The sequence below is a fragment of the Sycon ciliatum genome, chromosome 6 (genome assembly GCF_964019385.1).
Source record: "Sycon ciliatum chromosome 6, ocSycCili1.1, whole genome shotgun sequence".
NCBI lineage: Eukaryota > Metazoa > Porifera > Calcarea > Leucosolenida > Sycettidae > Sycon > Sycon ciliatum.
In genome coordinates this window covers 35545015-35567682 of record NC_088648.1, presented here as the reverse complement: position 1 = coordinate 35567682, position 22668 = coordinate 35545015, and the positions used below count along the sequence as shown (strand labels likewise).

At 45.5% G+C, this 22668-nt stretch overlaps 1 protein-coding gene across 2 annotated transcripts; it reads right to left on the bottom strand.

Annotated features, from left to right (window-relative positions):
- Positions 1-888: 888 nt before the first annotated feature.
- Positions 889-14699, bottom strand: LOC135818998 (uncharacterized). Of its 2 annotated transcripts, none has more exons than XM_065332150.1 (5): positions 14178-14699; positions 6362-6433; positions 4346-4399; positions 2814-2950; positions 889-1606 (listed from the first exon to the last, which is right to left on the bottom strand). In XM_065332150.1, the coding sequence occupies exons 1-5, from the start codon at positions 14233-14235 to the stop codon at positions 1259-1261; spliced, it is 669 nt and encodes a 222-aa protein (XP_065188222.1). In that variant the 5' UTR covers positions 14236-14699; the 3' UTR covers positions 889-1258. The 2 variants fall into 2 exon arrangements, with proteins under 2 accessions (XP_065188222.1, XP_065188223.1); XM_065332151.1 differs by having other exon boundaries at positions 14187-14697.
- Positions 14700-22668: the final 7969 nt, after the last annotated feature.

Here is a 22668-nt window from a genome sequence, read left to right as displayed (position 1 = left end):
CCACGCCATGTCGCTTCCCAGCTGGGTTTTCGGCAGGGGGGGGGGGGGCGGGAATTAGATCAAGGCTGTCAAGTGCAGTACGATGTACAACAACGTAGAGGATCAGACTCAATGTGCTGGATTGTGCACATTTTGATCCTGGATTGGCGAATATTGTGTACAGCAGTGCATGCGTCGGTTCAACATCGTATTTCGTTGTATACGCCGCAGTCGCTTCACAAGGAGAAAATCGGCAGGGGGCGGAGCAACGGTACTTTACGGTACTCTCCACTATTGTAGGCGACAGCTGTCCCTCTTTCACCGAAAAACCAGTCCTTGTGAGGTGTGATAATGCATGCCTGTCAGTGTGTTTGTTGTTGGCCGTGAGACTAGCCTCGCAAGCTGTGTCACGGTGCAATGCCAGAGCAACGTGCCATGCATGGCTTCTGTTATAGGAACATGTTCCTCAATGCCGGTGATGGGTGAGACAGTACAGAGGTTTTAAAGATGCACGTTATTTCCGACGTGACGCGCAATTTTACGTCAAATTTGGCGTAAAACTCCAAATTTCGACGTGAGCTGCAGGTCACTGCACTCGCGTTGTTTTTCGACGTGCGAGCTGAACTTTAGCGTCACGTCAGAAATAACGTGCATCTTAGCCTCTTTATTGATATTCCCTACATCACCGCAGAATAGGCAACACATGCTTAACGTTAAGAACACTAGCCCGCAGTGCAGTTGACTACCCTACCCCCACTCTCCTTCCTGCTCCCCTTTTCCGTCTTTTATCCCCATGCCGATGGGTTTTGAGCGGCTATGAATCAGAGAGTGGTGGTCTAATGAACCTCACAAACCCCACGCGCTCAAGTTTCCCATGATCTCCGCAGGGCTGTGCACAGATGTGTCTCCTGATGATAAAAAGGTCTGTTTGAAGAAAATGACATGTGAATTGCTATCTTGAGCAGGCATTGCAGCTACTAGACCAGCAGCTGAGTGAACAGGGATAACTAGTCATATGCGCAGGCCACCTGGGTAACAATAAAAAGAATTTATTAATGTTGCAGCTTGGCATACTGACTTGGTGTACAATAGTATGCACATACAGCACCCAAGTGTTCCGCTTCTGTTCGCTTTCAATTCTTCGGCACACATTTGCAGTAAGTCGTCTTCTGTATTATCATATGTATCGATGATGCTGCGCCAAATCGGCAGTGTGAAGTGTAATTTTAAAAAAACCGTGTTGCACATTCAGCACACTGCATGCAGAGCGAGAGGCAGTCTAGAACATGAAGAAAGTTGCAGCCAAGGGCATTAGCCCGAGATTCATAACATCCTCTGCAACGCCGAAAAAGCTCATGGAGGCGATGCAGCAGAGGCGCGCGCACATTCTGTACAGAACGAGTAGTAGATAGACGAGTACGATGACGGAGAAGCAAGAGAAGAGAAACGTTGATAAACACACCAGTGCAAACATAAACTTATAGAATCCTTCGTGACAGTAAGCAGCTGCATTATCGGTGTGGTGCAATGTGATACGGCCGTAGTTTGGGAAGACGAGTATCGGACCCAGAACGAGTACGGCCAGTTGAAACACAGACACCAAGACACGTGGAACGGAGCACGGTGTCTGTAGGCAAGACACACATACACGCATGCACAAATGTGCAACCACACACACACACACACACACACACACACACACACACACACACACACACATACACACTCGCACAAAATACGGACATCTACCCGGTCTATTTTGAACGGATTGGGAGATCTTCAACAAATTCAAGGATCATTAGGAAAACGAACGACTACCCTGTTTATAGCAATGAAAAATATCAATTGTGCACTCATAACCATGTATAAACAATTAAAATGAAACAATTCCAGAACGTTTTCGTGTGACTATCATCAGTGGAACATCGTCACATAATAAGAATCGCTAAAACAACCAGTTTTAATTGTTTATACATGGTTATGAGTGCACAATTGATATTTTTCATTGCTATTTTACGACTGTTGTCTCCTCGGCGGTTATTTAAATACCCTGTTTATCACAGTTAATTTGACCAACGCAGTGTAAACCGCAATAACCTTTTTGGGTTTAAAAAAAAAATTACTGTAAAATACCGTTGATCCGCCCCCCATGCCATGTTGCTTCCCAACTAGGTTTTCGGCAGGGGGCGGGAATTAGATCAAGGCTGTCAAGTGCAGTACGATGTACAGCAATGCGGAGAATCAGACTCGATGTGCTGAATTGGGCCGCTCAACCAGAAACAAAGTGTCTCTTCCCAAGGCCAAGTCAACGCAATTCACAAGATCGCCATTCTTCTAGGGCTACTGTGCGTGGCTACAACTTCCCGACTCAGTGAAGACTTCTGCATCATTGAAAGAATTTAAAGTGAATCTGAGGGCCTGCTGATGACTGAGTGCACCATACGACTAATAATAAGAAACTAATCAATATAGCTTTTCGGCCGTTTCCTTTTCATGTATATAATCTTCTCCTTCTTTTACCATGGTTGGCCGTCACCCACATCTTCCCGTTTTGGCTGCCATCGGAAGCCATAAGATGTTGAATAAATAAATAAATAAATTGTGCACATTTTCATTCTGGATTGGCACGTATTGTGTACAGCAGTGCATGCGTCGGTTCAACATCGAATTTCATTGTATACGCCGAAGTCGCTTCACAGGTAGAAAATTGACAGGGGGAGGGAATTAGTGAGGGGGTGGGAATTAGAGAGGGGGCAGGAAGTAGAGAGAGGGCGGGAATTAGAGAGGGGGCGGATCAACGGTACTTTGCGGTACTTGGGTTGAAAGAAACTCACCCATGAGATGGGGTTCTCCGTCAGACCGTTTGCCATTAGTGCAAGCTGGATATGCTTGATAAGGAACAGACTACCCAGCACAATGCTGTATATGGGTAACCAGTCCTGTGCTGGGCAGTGATGCATGTGTAGTGCTCCTGTATGTGCAAACAACAACAACAACAACAACAACAACAACAACAACAACAACAACAACAACAACAACAACAACAACAACAACAACAACAACAACAACAACAACACCAACAACAATAGCAACAAGAGATATACTACACGATGGTCATAGAAAATTAGATACTCAATCTGCGGACAGCATGCTGTTTCAGTCGTTGTGAACTCATCAGCGCAGCACAGAGAAAATGAGTCCGAACCTGATAGCAGTGAAAAATAACTTTTCCAAATCCAGATTTCAGCCAGGATCGAATGTACCTTGCCAGAGTACATGGATGGATAGTTAGTTGCAGAGTAGGTCAAGTTTTCTCTGCACACAAAGTGCTCGATACCAGAAACTTGGCAGAACTTCCTTAAGTAGAACACTATTACAGTCAGCCCGCACACATCCGTTTTCCACAAAAATATCCGGATAGGCGAGGGAACCGGATAACTGAGCACAGTTTATGTTGGATGCATCACATAATAGTGATGCATTATGCTGCAAATATGTAACCAGCTATTATCTTCCATATGGCGAGGGATCCGGATAAGCGAGGTCTGACTGTACTGCAACTCCAAGCTTCACACTTGCTCGATCACCAGGCATCGATCGACATGGATCATTATTCTTATGATCGCGCAAGCATGAAACTCGGAGTTGCAATAACATAATTACTGTTCCACCTTACTTGATGTCGTTGTAGATAGCAAGACAGACAGACAGACAGACAGACAGACAGATAAAGCGTCTACGACCCTAGTGCAGGCAGAGTCGCAGCACTGTGATTTCAGGTGGTCCAGCCAGATTGGGTAGTTGACCTGAAACTACGTATGCGCCGAATATTTGTAGAATTACAGTACTGCATGCTGCATGCCATGGTACAGTGCTGCATGCCATGGTACAGTGCTGCATGCCATGGCACAGTGCTGCATGCCATGGTACAGTGCTGCATGCCATGGTACAGTGCTGAATGCCATGGTACAGTGCTGCATGCCATGGTACAGTGCTGCATGCCATGGTACAGTGCTGCATGCCATGGTACAGTGCTGCATGCCATGGTACAGTGCTGCATGCCATGGTACAGTGCTGCATGCCATGGTACAGTGCTGCATGCCATGGTACAGTGCTGCATGCCGTGGTACAGTGCTGCATGCCGTGGTACAGTGCTGCATGCCATGGTACAGTGCTGCATGCCATGGTACAGTGCTGCATGCCATGGTACAGTGCTGCATGCCATGGTACAGTGCTGCATGCCATGGTACAGTGCTGCATGCCATGGTACAGTGCTGCATGCCATGGTACAGTGCTGCATGCCATGGTACAGTGCTGCATGCCATGGTACAGTGCTGCACCGTGTAAATGTGGTGCAGTCTCTTACCCAGTATAATAGCAGCAAACCAGAGTGCAGAGATTGTCAGGGAGAGAAGATTGCCTAAACAACAATCAGTCATAACAAAACAGAATAGAACACTGTCAACAGAACACAACAGAACACTGTCAACAGAACACAACAGAATACTGTCAACAGAACACAACAGAACACTGTCAACAGAACACAACAGAACACTGTCAACAGAACGCAACATGACACAGTTCAGCAAAACATGACACGACTTGGCCCGGAGTAAAAATGATATAGAAGTAAATTATGGTGTCCGTTCCCGAAGGAAAGTCATGACGTCCACTAACACCCGGTAACCCCTAGCGACAGATGCAGCCCAGTACATCTGTGCATCACTGCATCTGCCCAGTGTAGCACAATATACACAAAATAGTGTGTGTGTGTGGGGGGGGGGGGGGGGGGGGTCAGGGGATGTCCCCTGGGAATTTCTCAAAAGTCAACCCAAACCATGCCTTTTGAGGGCATTCGACACCCTTATGACACAATCCAATGGTTGTGACTTTGCCGTAGAAAAATACACTGGAACAAAACTGGAAGAATATTGGTCCGGCTCCAACACCCATGTTACACGGAACTGAACATGCGTAGGTTCTGTATGCCATGAACAATGCTATGACAACATGATAGTGTATGGCATCACACAGGGCAGCTTGCTTAGAAGTGGCTAGCGATAGGGACCAGCGGATTCTGCTCAAAAAGGTGGCAGATTCTGCACGAAAAGCAGTGAAATTGGCAGAACCATACAAACCTCATGGCGGGCAATTCCTCGAATTCTGCTCCATTTCTTTATCCACATACCAAACATGCATGAAACTTACCAGAAAAAGTACCGAATTCTGCCAATTTTTCTGCCGACAGAATTCGCCGGACCCTAGCTAGTGATATAAGCCTGCAGGGGCGTAGCTGGTCCCCCTTTGAGGGTAGGGTAGGGTGGAGGGTGGGGGCGCTGGTGCATGTCATTCATGGTCATTATGTGCATACTGAACCTAGGTTGAAGTTTTTACGGGGGGGGGGGGGGGGGGGGTAGGGGGTGGAGAGGTTGCACGTGCCCCTCCCAGCGCCCATGCAGGCTGGTCACAATTATAGACATGCTGTATTCAGTATTGTGGCAAGAACTACCTCCAGTCCATGTAGAGAAGTCAGAAGTGCTCACCGTGCCTATCTTCTCTGGTCACTTTATAAGCTACAACCACTTTAGGAATTTTTAGTTTGTTTTGGTTCACTTTCCTTAAAACATATTAAAAGAGAGCTGGGCTCAAGAGCATAAAAGTGAATATGGAAATACACCCTTTTAAATATGTAAGTAATAGTACATCTGTGCCTTGATTTTTGTGGATGGTATTCACACGGAGAAAAGTGGGTCTGACTCAGGATATGATGAGAGTTTCTGATGGTGTTTGCATGATCAATCAGTCTGATGGTGTTTGCATGATCAATCAGTCTGATGGTGTTTGCATGATCAATCAGTCTGATGGTGTTTGCATGATCAATCAGTCTGATGGTGTTTGCATGATCAATCAGTCTGATGGTGTTTGCATGATCAATCAGTCTGATGGTGTTTGCATGATCAATCAGTCTGATGGTGTTTGCATGATCAATCAGTCTGATGATGTTTGCATGATCAATCAGTCTGATGGTGTTTGCATGATCAATCAGTCTGATGGTGTTTGCATGATCAATCAGTCTGATGGTGTTTGCATGATCAATCAGTCTGATGGTGTTTGCATGATCAATCAGTCTGATGGTGTTTGCATGATCAATCAGTCTGATGGTGTTTGCATGATCAATCAGTCTGATGGTGTTTGCATGATCAATCAGTCTGATGATGTTTGCATGATCAATCAGTCTGATGGTGTTTGCATGATCAATCAGTCTGAAGGTGTTTGCATGATCAATCAGTCTGATGGTGTTTGCATGATCAATCAGTCTGATGGTCTACTAGTACAGCATACAGACAGTATTCACAGTGGCTTGTGCCGGCTACCCACTCACCAATGGTGATGCTGCTGCGAACTGTTTCAAAGCATTCCATCTCTTCATCGAGGTCATCCTTTAGTAGCTGGTCTGAATGCATGGCAGTGCCACGCCGCCAATAACAAACATAACCAACAATGCAGTAATGCATGGCAGTGCCACGCCGCCAATAACAGACATAACCAACAATGCAGTAATGCATTGCAGTGCCACGCCGCCAATAACAAACATAACCAACAATGCAGTAATGCATGTCAGTGCCACGCCGCCAATAACAAACATAACCAACAATGCAGTAATGCATGTCAGTGCCACGCCGCCAATAACAGACATAACCAACAATGCAGTAATGCACATCTCTGGTACAAATACATGCTATGACCTATTCATCACGATGTCTGTTAACAATTGCCTGAAGCAATGAACTGACGGCAAAACAGCCTCTTGTCTCCTGTGCTCTGCATTTGCTGCATAGAGCACTCTTATTCCCGCAGCTATGCAGAACACGTTACTCAATAGTGTCTGGCGCTAGCCAGGGTCCACACAGCTTTAATTCCCGTAGCTATGCAAAAGACGTTACTTCAGTAACGTCCGGCGCTAGCCAGGGTCCACACAGCTCACCTGCCTGCCTGGCTCTATCCCGTACCTGTCCCGTACCGAACCAGTAAAGACAGCTGGCCACAATATCCAAATATTATTATTCCCGTAGCTATGCAAAAGACGTTACTCCAGTAACGTCTGGCGCTAGCCAGGGTCCACACAGCTTTAATTCCGTGTTTGTTTGTTTGTGCCACCGGCATGCCTGGCGCTATCCCGTACCGTACCATCAATGACAGCTGGCCACAATATTCAAATACGGCTTTCAAATGCAAGATCCCTATGCCTTTTTACCTAGGTCATCAAGGTGGTATACGTTGTCGCATTACCCTCGAATGCAAAGAGAAAGTTTATTTATTTTGCTCAAGACCCTACGCTATGCTTTTTTTCCTAGCTCATCATGCATGTTATTCGAACAGATGGAAACTTTTTTTACAATGCATTGATGTAGCCGATCAGTTCGTTGTGGTATGGCCGGGCATTGTGGCCATCATGGTCCATATAAAACACTATAAGACCGCAACGAAGTCGGGGCCAAAGAGGAAGTTTATTTATTCGATGCAAAAATGTATAAAGCAAAAGTCTCTCTGTCCCATAAGCTGCCACGTGCCAACTACTTCGAAGTAAATACAAAACCATGCACTTCACACGAGCTGACTTGCACCCGTGGCCCTTTTCATGAACCCAGACAAAGGGATTGGTCTATTATAACACATGTACAAAGTCACTAGATTACACCCGCACCAGAGATGATGGCGACAGTGCCAGACATCGAAACGGTGTTGTACGGTATAAGGATGTCGTATAGGATGTCGTACAACAGTACGATGAAATTGTGGGAGAAACCAGCGACCACTTGGGAACGATGAACATTACAACAGTCTTATTGTGAGTGATAGTCAGGCCCATTTTCTGAAGATCAGTAGCGAGTGCTATCCCGAGCATTATGTTAGCATTACGAAAGCATAGACAGGATGCGTATGATAGGAGACCCAAGTTGCTGAAGACCAGTAGTGATTGCTGATAACGCGCAGAAAAACTAAATCTGCAGCCTCTTTTGCCGTCGGACAGGATGCGTATTATAGGAGACTGTAAAGTTATGTAATGTGCTCCACAGGCGACCAAGCATTCGGCGGCGTCAGCAACAGTTTTGCACAAGCAAACTATCAAGGCAAGAACATTATTGTACTATTGCATTGTATGGAATCTATTTCACCTCATTGGCTCAACAGGTCGAGATGAAGTGAGGGAAAAAGCAATCCCCAATAAGATAAATTATGCGCCTTTCTTGATAGGTTGGTTGAGTCGAAGGAACTGTTTTACTATGAGGCTAAGCTGCTTAAGACTTTGGGTTCAGCTCGCCCTAGAATGTATGGTTTACCGAAGATTCCTAAGAAGGATTGTCCTGTCCGTCCCATCCTTTCTATGTTAGGTTCTCCCCAGTATAAGATTTCTCGCTGGCTATGTAGAATGTTGCAACCCGTTTTAGAATTATACAGTGAGTCGGTATGTAGTTCGCGATAGTTTTCGATTTGTCGATATTCTGCGCGACCACTCCTTCCCCGATACCTATGTTATGTGCTCTTACGATGTTGTTAGTCTGTTCACAAATGTCCCTTTGGATAAAGTCATTGATATTTGCTGTGAAACGCTATATCATCGCTCACTATGTCCGCCTGGCGAGTTCCGTGAAGATTCGTTCCGCGAAATGATCCGCTTGGTACCGTCAGGTGTGGAGTTTTCCTTTGATGGTGTCATGTATCGACAGATTGATGGTGTTGCTATGGGATCGCCCCTTGGTCCTGTTTTGGCAAATATATTGGTTGGTTATTACGAATGTCAGATTCCGGTTAGTTTGATGCCCCCATTGTATGTGAGATTTGTCGATGATTCTTTCTCGTATTTTCAGTCCGAGGCTCAGTGCCTCCAATTTCGTGATCTGCTGAGGAAGGTTGTTGATGGTATGTTGGATTTCACGTGTGAATTTGAGGAGTCAGATCGTCTACCTTTTCTTGATGTGCTCGTTGAGAAGTCAATTGATGGTGGTGTTGTCACGTCGGTCTCTCACAAGCCTACGTTCACTGGCTTGTACATTGTTTGGGATTCGTTTTGTGCGACACACTGTATAAGATCAATTTGTTGCGTAACTTGGTGGATCGTGCACGTCGCCTTTGTCCGTCCTCAAGGTTGGAGCAGGAGTTGGAGAAGTTACGTGCGCTGTTTCGTCTCAATGGATACCCCGAGTCTGTTATTGTGAAGTATGTAACTGAGACCAGTCCAAAGAAGAATGCTGAAGTTTCCACTAATCCAGTATACCTATGTTTACCGTGGAAGGGCGAGTCAGTACCACGTATGGTTCAGCGTCGGGTTAAGTCTGCCGTGGAGTCCAATTACCATAATGTTCATATTCGATTCATCTACTCCACGGTGCGTGCGTTCACGGTGAGGAAGGACGTCCTACCTACGTGCCAAATAAGTTGATTTATCACTTCCAGTGTCGGCAATGGGAGAGCCGATATGTAGGTAGGACTCTTCAACATCTGGACGCACGCATCCGACAACACGCACCGCTACACCTTATTCCACAACACGCACGATCCACGCGACCACGGAGGGGACGTCCCGCAAAGAATCATCCTGGTACAAGATGGTGTAACGCAGCGGCATCAACAACAAGCAACGTCACCTCACAATTAACTAGACCACCAGAAAAACAACCGGACAAGACACCTACAGGCGTGGCAGTGACAGGAACCGCATCAACTAGAAGAATGACAAGATCGGCAATGACGGCGATGGCAGCAACTAAAGCACAGACAGAGGCAACGGCTAGGGTCCACCCGACTAGCCATGTGATATCGGATGTGTCCACCGCATATGCTGATTGTTCTGATGTTAGTTCTGATAAGTACGAGTCGTCCATTGCTAGTCATTTGTTTGAGCATCCTGATTGTCGTGCTGTGTATTCAGATGATTGTTTTTCGATTGTGTCACGTGTACGCAGTGCTAGATTGCTGAATGTTTTGGAAGCCGTATACATCCACACAAAGAAACCCAATCTTTGCAAGCAGAAACAAATTAAATTCACACTTAGGCTGTTAGGTAGGTCGTCAAAACCTCGTTAGTTACATGTATGTCCAGTGGTTGTCTCTTGTTGTCGCACTACATGTCACGCTTATTGAGTTCTCGCACTTGCACCTTTGTGTCATAATTGCAATTTTCGTTGTTTACTTTAGCTCTCTTCTTCTTTGCGCTGTTTTACCACCTCCTTGCTGTATTTAATCCACTGTTCCTTTCCCCTTGCCTGTATTTCACCTGACGAGAAGGCTTGAAAGTATACTTGTGAAGACAAAAACTTTCAAGATGTTTGTAATGAGCCTGAAGTGTGTCCTTTTTACGAGTATTATCCAATAAATTCTGTACTTACTTTGGCCTGATTGAAACGTTTTTGCAATACAATGATGTAGCCAATCAAAGGAAAAAACATTTCCATCAGTTCTAATAACATGCATGATGGGCTAGGCGAAAAAAACATAGCGTAGGGCCCTGAGCTTCCAAGTTCTCTCGTTTCGTGTTTGTTTGTGCCACGCCTGGCGCTATCCCGTACCTGTCCCGTACCGTACCATCAAAGACAGCTGGCCACAAACAGCTGGCCACAAAATTCAAATAGGGCTTTCAAATGCAAGATCATAACGTGAAGCAACTTGGAAGACTGAGTATTTATGCGAAGTGTACCGGGTGATGTATGCAGGGCGATAGTGCGGGTTCGAATCTCAGGTTGTGTCTTAAAAAAAAATAGGAGAAATGAAAAATTTATAACATCCCTAACATCAGAACTCGGATGGTGAGCCAATATAGTTATGATAAGGCCATGGTAAAAAAATATCTTTGATTCTCAAGTACGCGCGCACCGATTTTTGGCGGCGCACGGACAATTTTTTTTATTTCTATGCATGCATATGCGCACATGAAAACGGTCAATGCAAAAGGCATGAATCAGGGAGCAGTAAAATACCGGTATTTTTCTACTCCCTGGCCTGAATAATAAAAATAAGAACCTGTGACGTACATATGTGTGACCCTATCTTTGGAAATAAAAAAATTGTGGGAAATAAAATAAAAAATCGCTCGCTCGCACCGATTTTCACAGGCTCATGACCTGAGAATCAACTTTATTTTTTACGATGGCCTAAAGAGGTAAAGGACAAAATGTTACGAGTTATGACAAACTGTCCACCAACGTAACCAGATCTTATACAGTCAGCAAGTGCGACAAAATGGCACAAAACTGACAAGGAGTACTGAGACATTCGGCGACCTGACACCTAGCTCCAACACTTCTCCAAGGCGCAAACCAACAACCTTCCAACTTGAAGTTTGTCATAACTCGTAACATTTTGTCCTTTACCTTTCTTTATCATCCCTAACATCCCTATGCTTTTTTGCCTAGGTCATCAAGGTGGTAGGCGGTGTCGTATTACCCTTGATTGCAAAGAGAAAGTTTGATGTAGCCAGCCAATCAATGGAAAAAACAAACATTTCCATCAGTTCTAATAACATGCATGATGAGCTAGCTAGGCAAAAAAAGCATAGCGTAGGGCCCTGAGCTTCCAAGCTCTCTCGTTTTTTATGCTAACGACTTATGCTGTAACCTGACCTGCGAACAGTTGTATAGACCACGTTTCGCCAGGTGATTTCAGATTTCTATTTACTAACGGGGTTACTATCGTCGTTGTCTGTTATTCTTGTTTTATTTTTTTGATCTTTCGAATAGATCCCGTGCATTGAGCACCTATCATCGAACATGAGTTATGTGCCTGTCGCCTGCTGTCTTACATTTATTTTTTACTCTTGTTTATTTTTGTTTTCCTCCCTGCCCACTCTGCCTGTCTTCTGGCACATGCGAATACGTGGACTTACTGTTGACGTAAACGCGGACGTGCGTATAATAATAATAATAATAATAACGGGGTTTCTGTACTAACCGGACTCGTTATAATGAGGGAAGACCTGTACTGCTATGCGCTGTAAATAAAGTAGTTTACAAAAACAGCAAACAAACCCTATGAAACCCCTACCCTTTGCAGCCCTCGTGCTTTTTTTGGTAGCTGGGGAACATTCAGAACCCACTGTAATTATTACATTATTGTAAGCCACTTGCAGCCCCGGCCGACCTTTTGCAGCCCCGGCCGGCCTTTTGCAGCCCCGGCCGACCTTTTACTGTTGAAGCCAATGTTAATGCTACATATAGGCTTGTGCATCGCATTCGAACATTGCATTCCAACCGGATCATTATGTATACAATAAATGAGGAGGCCGAAGGTTTATGACCAATAAAAACTATTATAAAAACCGAGGTCCCTGAGGTTTTTTTAATTTTAGTTTTTATTGGTCATAAACCCAAGGCCGGAGCATTTATTGTATTTAGAATCAACCAGTAAAAACTCCTACTCAATCTCCAACAACAAAATTAGTGGACAGCTGTTATTTGTGTTGCTATGACAACTCGTGTGCTGGACGAGTATTTGTTGTCATTGGTTCAATTTCTTTTACTCTTCATAGGCTATCAGATCATTTTCCTTATTTGGTCTATTTATAACCAATATCTATATGAGAGTGTGGTCTGTCTCCATGGTTAAAGGTGTTCTTTTCATAACTATAGCCACTTCTCCTTGTTAGACCTTATCTGGAAGGCCCATTCTTGCATATTCCAACAGCAGCCAAGGGAGCTAGCTCTCTTGGTTATGCCAAGAGTGCATAACCCCCCAGAGTGTGCAACTCCACTATGGGTGCTGTCCCGACAGAATTTCAAGTTGACGTCATTTTGATGATGCAATGCGCACTACTGTAGACGGATTATCAGACGAATCCGGAACCTGTGGTTGACCGAAGCCCATCGATCCTGTACAAATTATTGCAAAGAAAAGCGTGTGATGCGTTGACACCCGTACACATGTTGTAAATCACTGGTGCAAGGAGCATTGCGTCATAAATAATGACGACAACTTGAAATTCTGTCGGGACAGCAGGGTATGTAGGAGTTGCACACTCTGGGGGGTTATGTACTCTTGGTTATGCGGACTGGGTCCGATCCTAAAAAGCTGTTTTATAAACAGTTTTATAAACTGTTTTTATTGGATAGGATAGGATTATGTTGAATAAACGAGGTTTGTGTCAATTGGAGATTGACTTGGAGTTTTTACGAGTTGATTCTAAACCTCTATATATTGACCTTTGATAAATAGTATACCCACACTCATTAGTGCCCACACCATAAACAGTATCAAATTCAAATAAATTTGCTTTGACTCAATAAATACCACTGCACTTTTCCATGTAGCACTCCACTTTTCCCTAAAAGGAGTATTTTATACACAGTATTTATTGGCCTTAGTGGTATATATATTTTATAAACAGTATTAAATTTTATTGGCTTTTGACCCAATTAATACTGTTTATAAAATACCACTGGGGCCAATAAGTACTGTTTATAAAATACTCCTTTTTACTAGTTTTTAGGAAAAGTGAAGGTCAACATAATATGTATAATACTCAATCTGCGGACAGCAAGCTGTTTCGTTCTTTTTGAACTCATCAGCGCAGCACAGAGGAAATGAGGCCGAACCTGATAGCAATGGAAATAAAAATTTCCAATCAGGCCCGAACGTACCTTGCCAGAGTGCTCAAACTGACAAGTCAGTGAGCTCTGCATAACGCAAACAGCAAAGGCACTACCCCACGCAAGAGTGCTCAACTGCTACAAGAGCAGGAGCGAAATACTCAATCTGCGGACAGCAAGTTGTTTCGTTATTTTTGAACTCATCAGCGCAGCAGAGAGGAAATGAGGCCGAAACTGATAGCAATGGAAATAAAAAATTCCAATCAGGCCCGAACGTACCTTGCCAGAGTGCTCAAACTGACAAGTCAGTGAGCTCTGCATAACGCAAACAGCAAAGGCACTACCCCACGCAAGAGTGCTCAACTGCTACAAGAGCAGGAGCGAAATACTCAATCTGCGGACAGCAAGCTGTTTCGTTCTTTTTGAACTCATATATGTATATGTATAATATTTAGTAGCCTCAGGATTTATTGCAATTACATACCAGTATAAAAACCGAGGTCCATAATATCAACACTAATACCAGAATTATGACCTGCCAAGCTTGTGATAAGCTTCCCTATGAGACAGACATTGCTTGTCATAAACAACACCCCTCCCCCTTTCCCTGCTGCTTACAATTCGTACCTTGCTCGTTCGTAACTTTCGTTTTCACAGCTTCATCCGTCATGGCCATAATTATGTCGCTTGTGGCTTTTAGTTCTGCGACGGTGTATTTCTTGAACGGTGATAGTACAACGAGATCAGACCCAATCCACACTGATATACTGCGACACGCTCACACGCGCAACATGACGATACGTGTATTGAACTCGGCAGGAAAAGTAGAGCAGCTCAGTTTACCATGCCGAACACAGATTGCTGCTCCGACTATTCACTTTTTTCTGCACACCTCTTGCTTCCCACGTCGCAGGGTGACTGAACTCCGCAAAGAATTTCACGTGCACATGCGCTAGAGAAAACAAGACACGATATGCAGCAGCTTACACAGGCATGTGGCAATTCTTCTTGCTGCTTCGCACGCACAAAATGCGTCCTTTTCACAGTTTGTATTCTTGCTAACTGCCACACGCCCGACGACCTTTCCGAACATCTGAAAAGCGCTCAGGACTTCAGTACGTCGTACTCATGGAACTGGAAGTGACTTCGCGCAAGCCGAATGCTGCGCCGATTCGAGCAACAAGATTGCGGGCAGTGCAAGGTCACACGTGAAGTGACGCGCTCCGATCCGGGCTCTGCGGGGTCGGGAAACGGACGCGTCTTGTCTGCAAGGCTTTTACACGTACCGGTACATGTACAGATCTTCATTGCATTATACAAGCCTGTAGTCACATTGAAAAACGCAAAATGTTTGGCACCTATGATCAGGCCAGGGGATGGCCCACGTGCACGCCTGGTAAAAAAACAAAAAACAAAATAAACAATGAGAAGTTGCGTACAAATCATGTACCGAGTACTACGGAGAGCAAGAGTTCATAAACCCCAAGACGGCAAGAGTGTGCAACGGGCATAGACCCAGGGGAACTGTCACCAAAAAATTTCTTTGTCTTATCTTGTAGTTCTTTGGCTCCTAATCACGATGGTGTTATTCGTTTTTCTCTGCGATGACTGGAAGTGGGTGAAAACTTGAAAAGAAGGTGCCCAAAATTGTCCCGAAGTACCGAGTGACGTCACGCCGGACTTGACCTCCACGCGTACATTCATCGTCAAAAACGAAGCCCAGCCCGTGTGCTGGTCGATCGAGCCAACTAATGTACGGTGCACGCTTGCCTTCTGAACTCGGACACTGATGTGTACGTTGTACACAATGAGAACGCCAAAAAGGGACAAAACAAACAAAAGTCGACAGCAGTTTGTCGCACTGGTACTTCCTCCACGAAGCTCCAGCTCTTTGTTTTATTTGTGATTACGAAGGAGTGGAAGGATGTGTGTTTGGTGTTAGTGTGACACACATACCTCGTACTTGAAAATTATGTCGTTGTATCGAAGGTGGCGGTGTTGCCCACCCGGCTCTGAAATGAAAGACGTCGGAGTTTGTCATCTGCATCTTCAGCAACATCGCCTTCACGTAGCAACATTGCGTTCCTTTGGGGCTCGGGTTGGTGGTGTTGTCGCCGGCGGGAGGAGTACTGTTTCGGCATACGCGCTCATCATCGTGTTCCTCACACGAAAAGTTCATAACAACGACGTACTTCCGTGCTCACAAAATAAAGAAGTCAAAAAGGTGAGAGCTCAGCTGCTTTCTATTTTGATTTGGCTGTGTAGCTGCACGTGGGTCTCTGCCTCTTTGGCATTCTCCTTCGGTACGACGTACCCATCTGTGTTAGATTTCAAAAGGCACACGTGCACCGTAGACCCGGGTGCTCGAATGAGACACAGGGTACCAAAACAGAAACACCCTGAAATTGTACCTAAACTTGTTCCGATTTCGTTTAGTTTTCACAAATACCATCAACATACGGCCTGCTAACGGTATGCCAAATTTCAGCGCTGCCCGGTAAACACTTTCTGAAATACTCGCGACCCACTTTTTGCTGGGTCCTTGATTCGAGGATATGGGTCTCCTGTACGGTGCTGCCAAAGTCTAAAGACCTGCTGAATCTGCGGCTCCACTGACCATCTTGCTCTCAAAAATGAAGTAGTAAGTTACTACTCCCTGCCCTCAACTGCCACACCAAGCGTAGATGATGGCAGACCCGTGTGCTTGAATCGGAGACGATCTGACGAGTTCGCTGTTTCTGATTCGAGCACCCAATTTTCAAATAAAAAATCCGAAGGAAATACGACAATTTTACTGCGTCTGTAGCTTGTGTTGTAGCGCACCCAGATTCTGAATTCCTGCTGGGTGGGTCAAGCCAGACTCTCTTCCCTGTTCCATCGCCTCTCCAAAAGTATATTCTGACATTGTTGAGATTTACAGATGAGAAATTGCACACCTGTCAAATCGTTTCTGATTCGAGCACCCGGGTCTACATCGGAACAGCTAGCTCAATCGACCAGCACACGGGCTGGACTTCGTTTTTGACGACGAATGTACGCGTGGAGGTCAAGTCCGGCGTGACGTCACTCGGTACTTCGGGACAATTTTGGGCACCTTCTTTTCAAGTTTTCACCCACTTCCAGCCATCGCAGAGAAAAACGGATAACACCATCGAGATCAGGAGCCAAGGAACTACAAGATAAGACAAAGAAAATTTTTGGTGACAGTTCCCCTTTAAAAATAATGCATTGCCGTCGAGGACAATCATTCTGATAGCTGTGCAACTCAGCCGAAAAATGCTCCTTCCACTTATTCTCTCAAGTTCCTCAACCATTTGAAATCATCTTCGAGGAAAGCACCGGAAATATGCCGATGGCCTTGGGAAGAAATTGTTCTTGAAGAGACTGACTGCACTGGTGAAAGAAGAAGGCGATGAAGAGTCACCATTGCATCGAAAAAATAAAATAATAGTTTTGTCTTCAATAGGATCGTTCGTGTGCTTTGTTTTACTTTTGCTTCTTGATCTTGAGGCTCAGACTAGAATCGCAGTTTAGGCAGTTTACCCTGGGGAAGCATCCTGGTTTGACTGTAAATTTTAGAAGAATTCATCGGCGTGACTCATCGCACTGCACCAAAAATGACGCAATGAAGGAATTCCGCCGAGCGGCCTTCCATACACGGACTGATCAGGAGTTGCACACTCTTGGGGGTTATGAACTCTTGCAGAGAGAGAGAGAGAGAGAGAGAGAGGAGATTTCAATCCTCCGCCATGGCAAATTGTGTTTTGTTCGCCCGTAAAAGAGGCTTTTACTACTAAAAAAAAACAAAAAAAAAAAAAAACTACAGACAGACTATAATATAGTCTCCAAGACACAAATCCATCGCCAGAAAAACAAAAACTTTCTTCGATAGATTTGAAAAAAGTGCGAAAACACGGCACGCGTCAGTACGCTTTGTGTACGCGTCCCTAAATGAGCTGTTGTGAGGCGGGTCGTTTACTTTATACCAGGCGTGGGCCATCCCCTGTACATAGGTGCCATCATTTTTCTTTGTTTCAATAAAATTGTGTTGTTTTTGTGAGGCGGGTTGCTACGGTACGCCGCCATATTGATAAATGTCGCACTCAAAACAGCCGTGCTATGGATTCGAACATACCGTATTTCCACAAATAGTAGGCCGGTCTACTATTTTTTCAACCTCGTCCTAACCCGGCCTTATAATCGAGGACGGTCTTGTATTCGAGGACGGTCTTTTATTCTTTCAACCCAGTGTGACCCCGGTCTTCTATTTCTCGCCACACAGTTTTACCCCCGTTCTTCCATTTTCTTCTACACAGTTTGAGCACGGTCTTCTATTTTTTCCCACAGTTTGAGCACGGTCTTCTATTTTTAACACAAGAACAAAGACTCATTTAGTAGGCCCGGTCTTCTAATCGGAGACGGTCTTTTATTTTTTCAATCGCCCCCTGCCCCGGCCTTGTATACGAGGAAGGCGTTGTATACGAGGACGGCCTTTTATTTGCGGAAATACGGTAAGGCCCTCTTCAGACTACATATTATAGGTACAATTTCTACAAAACAGCCTATAAGTCACATTTATATAGAAGTTTCCAAGACAACAATTGTGCCGAATACAGAAAATCTCCGCGTCGCTTATGGGCTACAATCAACTATGTGACAAAGCGTAAATCAAAGTCGTCTCCCATTCTTGCACCTAACCTGAATGACCACTTCCATGCTATAGTCCACGACCCCACAAGCACGTACGACCTGCCGTCTGGACCGGTCCTTGAAGATGCATTGACCTCTTTCGATCGGGTCAGCACTACAGAGGTAGAGCGTGCTCTTCGCTCCCTTATACCGTGCAAGGCACCGGGTCCAGATGGCCTTCTGCCTGGTTTCCTCAAGGCCATGGCGTCCTCCTTGGCGCCTTCTTTGGCAGAAATCTTCAGCGCGTCTCTTAGCAGTGGAGTGTTTCCTTCTGCCTTTAAGCGAGCCAACATCACCCCGATCCCAAAATCCGCTCAGACCGACGTCTACAACGCAACGAGCTACCGCCCAGTTTCGCTGACGTCGATCCTGTCCAAAGTGTTGGAATCCGTGGTAATGTCGCAACTATTCTGTCACCTGGACTCGACTGCATTCCTACATGATCACCAATTTGGGTTCCGCCCAAATCGCTCCGTCCATCAACTGCTCTCTTTGGCAATTAATGACTGGTGTCTTGCTCGGGACCAGAGCCTGACCTCTGCTGTCGCGTTTGTTGACCTTAGTAAAGCGTTCGATCGTGTGCAGCATCAGCAGCTACTCTTGGCTTTGCACGAGATTGGTATCAGCGGATCAGCACTCTCATGGTTTAAATCCTACCTTTCTGGCAGAGCCCAGCGGGTCCTCAGGTGCGGTGAGGTCTCTCCATTTCTACCTGTCACTCGTGGGGTCCCGCAAGGCAGTGTCTTGGGCCCAACTCTGTTTAACATCTATGTTCGCCGCCTTCCTGCAACTGCTGACACATCCGGGACGAAATTGCTCGCTTTTGCGGACGACAAAACGGTGTACGCATCCTGTCCGACGGCAAAGGAGGCTGCAGATTTAGTTTCCCACACGTTATCAGCACTCGCTACTGATCTTCAGCAACTTGGCCTGACTATCAATGAGAATAAGACTGTTGTAATGTTCATCGCTCCCAAGCGCTCGCCGGTCTGTCCCACGCCCACTATCTGTATCGATGGTAAAGTGCTGACAGAAGTGTCCAGTGCTCGCTGTCTGGGGGTTGTAATTGACAACAAGCTCTCGTTCACACCTCATTGTGATAAGCTTGTTGCCAAGGTGTCACGCAAAATTGGTCCTCTACGGCGTTCCTTTCGTCAACTGTCCCCGTGCGCTTGTCGCCTTTATGTGCTATGCGTAATTCAATCTGATCTAGAATTTGCATTTCAATCGTTCTTACCCTGCTTATCTGCAAAAGACCGTGGGCGCCTATTTGCTGTTCACCGTCGTGCGATCCGAGCTGCCTGTGGTGCCCATTACTGTGCTGACGTGGACCCCCTTTACCACTCTCTTAAGCTATGTCCTCTGGACCACCGTTTCTTACAGTTGTTCATTAACCCTTTAAGAGCCACAGGAAAATTTCAAAATTCTGCATTTTTTGGTGTTCCTTGGATCATAGCTTCAGTTCTACTAACTCAATCCTCACAATCTAGGGCTTCCTGGAAAGGTCTCTGCGAGAGGAAGAGAATAATGTCGATCATGATCGCCAGCACACCGTCTATCCAGCGCTAGATCGCAGCGACAGTACGAAAAATGCCCCAAATGCGTCCAATTGCGTCCCGCTCCAGATATTTCATTTTGCTCGATCGTGGAGTTCCAATTTTTTCGCTGTGTACTCTTGACAATATCAACAGTGAAACCCGTGCAAATTCGAGTAAACCAGTGTGACGAAAAGTCTCAAAATTCTCAATACCAAAGTCGCACTGCGCGCTTTTGAAATTGCCGCGATCGCGGCTCAACTTACGAGTGATTTATCTCAGAAACCGTAGCTCGCAGCGCTTCGCGGATTTTTTCTCCCGACAGGTGAGAGTTTTCTCTTCGCCCTGGATATTTCGATTACTGGATTTGAGCGAGATTGGACTGAGTTACGATCTTTTGAAGTTTTGCATTTGAATGCGTCGTTTACGACGCATTCAAGTATGGGGCGGCTCTTAAAGGGTTAAATTTATCTTTCAGTGTAAAGTAGCTCACCCGGTTGCCAGTTTAGATTCTCTATTTTGTAGGCACAGTACACCTGCTTACACCACTCGCGGCTCTTCTGCAAATAATCTTTCGTTATGCCGATATAAGACTGCATGCGGGTATCGCTCATTGTCTAGTAGGATTGCTTTACTTTGGAATGCTCTGCCCTTCGAAATGAAGTCTTGCAATACGTCTTCTGCATTTAACGCCCATCTTGCCTGCCTTCTTAATGACGGGCCACAATGTACCCGGTTAAAACAGCTCCTTTTTGAAAATGTTTTCGATGAGTGATGTGTCGCTTTGTTTTGCTCTAATTGGTGCTTTTCTCCAATGTCATGCAGTCGTATTTATTCAGCTTTTATTTCTTGTGTACTTGCATACTGGTATTAGTTTAGTCCCACAATCTGCGATAAAATGATCAGCTGTAGCACCTACTCCACTTTTATGTTTATGTATCTATGTCATTCGGATCTTCCCAAGTTGTACAATGTACTGTTGAGATACCGAATTCAAATAAATCAATACCATACCAAAAAATACCATACCAACAACAAGAATCTGGCGGGAAGCTGCCCAATCCTTTCAGGCAGGGTGGCAACCCTTGTACAAGGCAACTTTCCTGCATTTATCGTACTTTCACCAGGCAGTTGTACGAACTTTGTACCCGGGTACGACTGTCCGCTGCTTTCACACATCCCAGGCCCCTTGCGCAATTTCGTAGGGTCAAAGGTTGACTGTCACGGTATATTGTATGTACATGTATGTGTAGTCTGAATCAGGGAGTAGTATTGTACTACTCCCTGGTCTGAATGCAGGCATGGAAAAGTGTACATTTATTGATTTATTTCTTGAAAAACGTAAAAATGTTTGGCACCTATGAAATCAGGGGATGGCCCACGCCTGGTAAAAAAAAGAACAACAATGAGGAGCTACAGTGAGAAAAAGGCATGGAAAAATGTTGCCTTTTAGGTTTTATGTGATTTGTACTGGATTTTCTATGTACGTAGTCTGATGAGGGCCTTCATCAGACTTTTTTTTGGTGATCACCATCACTGATACAACGAAATTTGAAAGAAAAAGAAAAACAGGCCCAACCCTGCCCGGCCAGCTATTTGGACTTACGGGGGTCGCCATGGCAAATAATAAGTAGTAAAATGAGCTAGTGTGGCTGTGAAAACAGTCTATATGACAATATTCAGTCAGCCATATTGGATGCCTCCGCGGCCGCAGCGACCACAGCTGCAGATGACGCGACAGGAGCGTGGGCAGAAACACATGGATCGGCTACCATGTCCATGCACACACATTACACTGGCCCGTATTAGCGCTACGCTAAGACGACACCGGATGAACGCCATGGTGAGGGAGTAGGACTCACCGGTCTTCTCTGCAAGCAACACAGCAATTCTCTTGTACAGAGCTGACGCACACTTGTTCATGCCGCCAGTCGTAGAAAACACGGCCGGGACAAACGAGGCATGCTCTACATCACGCAAGCGCTGTTCGTACGAACGCTTCTTTGCCTTCTCATGGCGGGTGTAGGCTGCGGAGACGGAGGAGGAGCGATTTGAGGGCGCAAATGGGTTGAAAACCTTGACATCAATATATGTGCGTTCAAATCGTCCTCCACATATCCCGTTAGCGGCCACGTCCAATCTGGCAGCATCGGCACGAATGGCAGTGCGAAGAGACAGCTGCTGACCCAACAGAGGCTCGAGGTGCGGCTCAACGGAGACATTGGTAGCTACACTCTTCAGAAGGCCAGCTGTCACATCTCGAATTTCATTGTGGCGAATACTGGGGTACCCACCCGTTGGAAAGCTCAAGGCATGGGCGATGGTGAACTTGACTACATGGGACAGTAGCAAATGCCATGTTTGACAATGGATCCGATTTCCAGCTGACTATCATTTCCAGTGCATACACACTTTTTTCTTTCCTTCTTTTTTTCTCTCTCTCTGTCTCTTTTTTTTCTTCCCTCTTAAGATCTTCGCTACCTTGTCATTGGGAAGAAATTCCCGTTTGGATTTTGCGAAGTAAAACAAAATTAAAAAAAAAAAAACTGGCTCCCACAAGAGCACGCAGACGGCATGTGCGGTAGTCTCCAGTTGTAGCGGAGATGTAAACCATCCCGAAACTCCGCCTTCGCCATAGCAAAGCCATGGCGTTTCAGGGGTCGGCACGTCAACCACCCTGAGGCTCCCTTTTCCGCTGCAAAAACCTTCATCAGACTACGTACATAGAATATCCAGGGCCATACAGAGTGGAAAACCGCATTCTCGTACATGTACGTGGACTACACAGCTAGCTAGCACTGAGTTAGCACATGGATATGCAGATCGAGAGGTTCCGGAGTACGATTTTTCGTGCCAAAATCAGTAGATCCGAATGCAAAAATCCG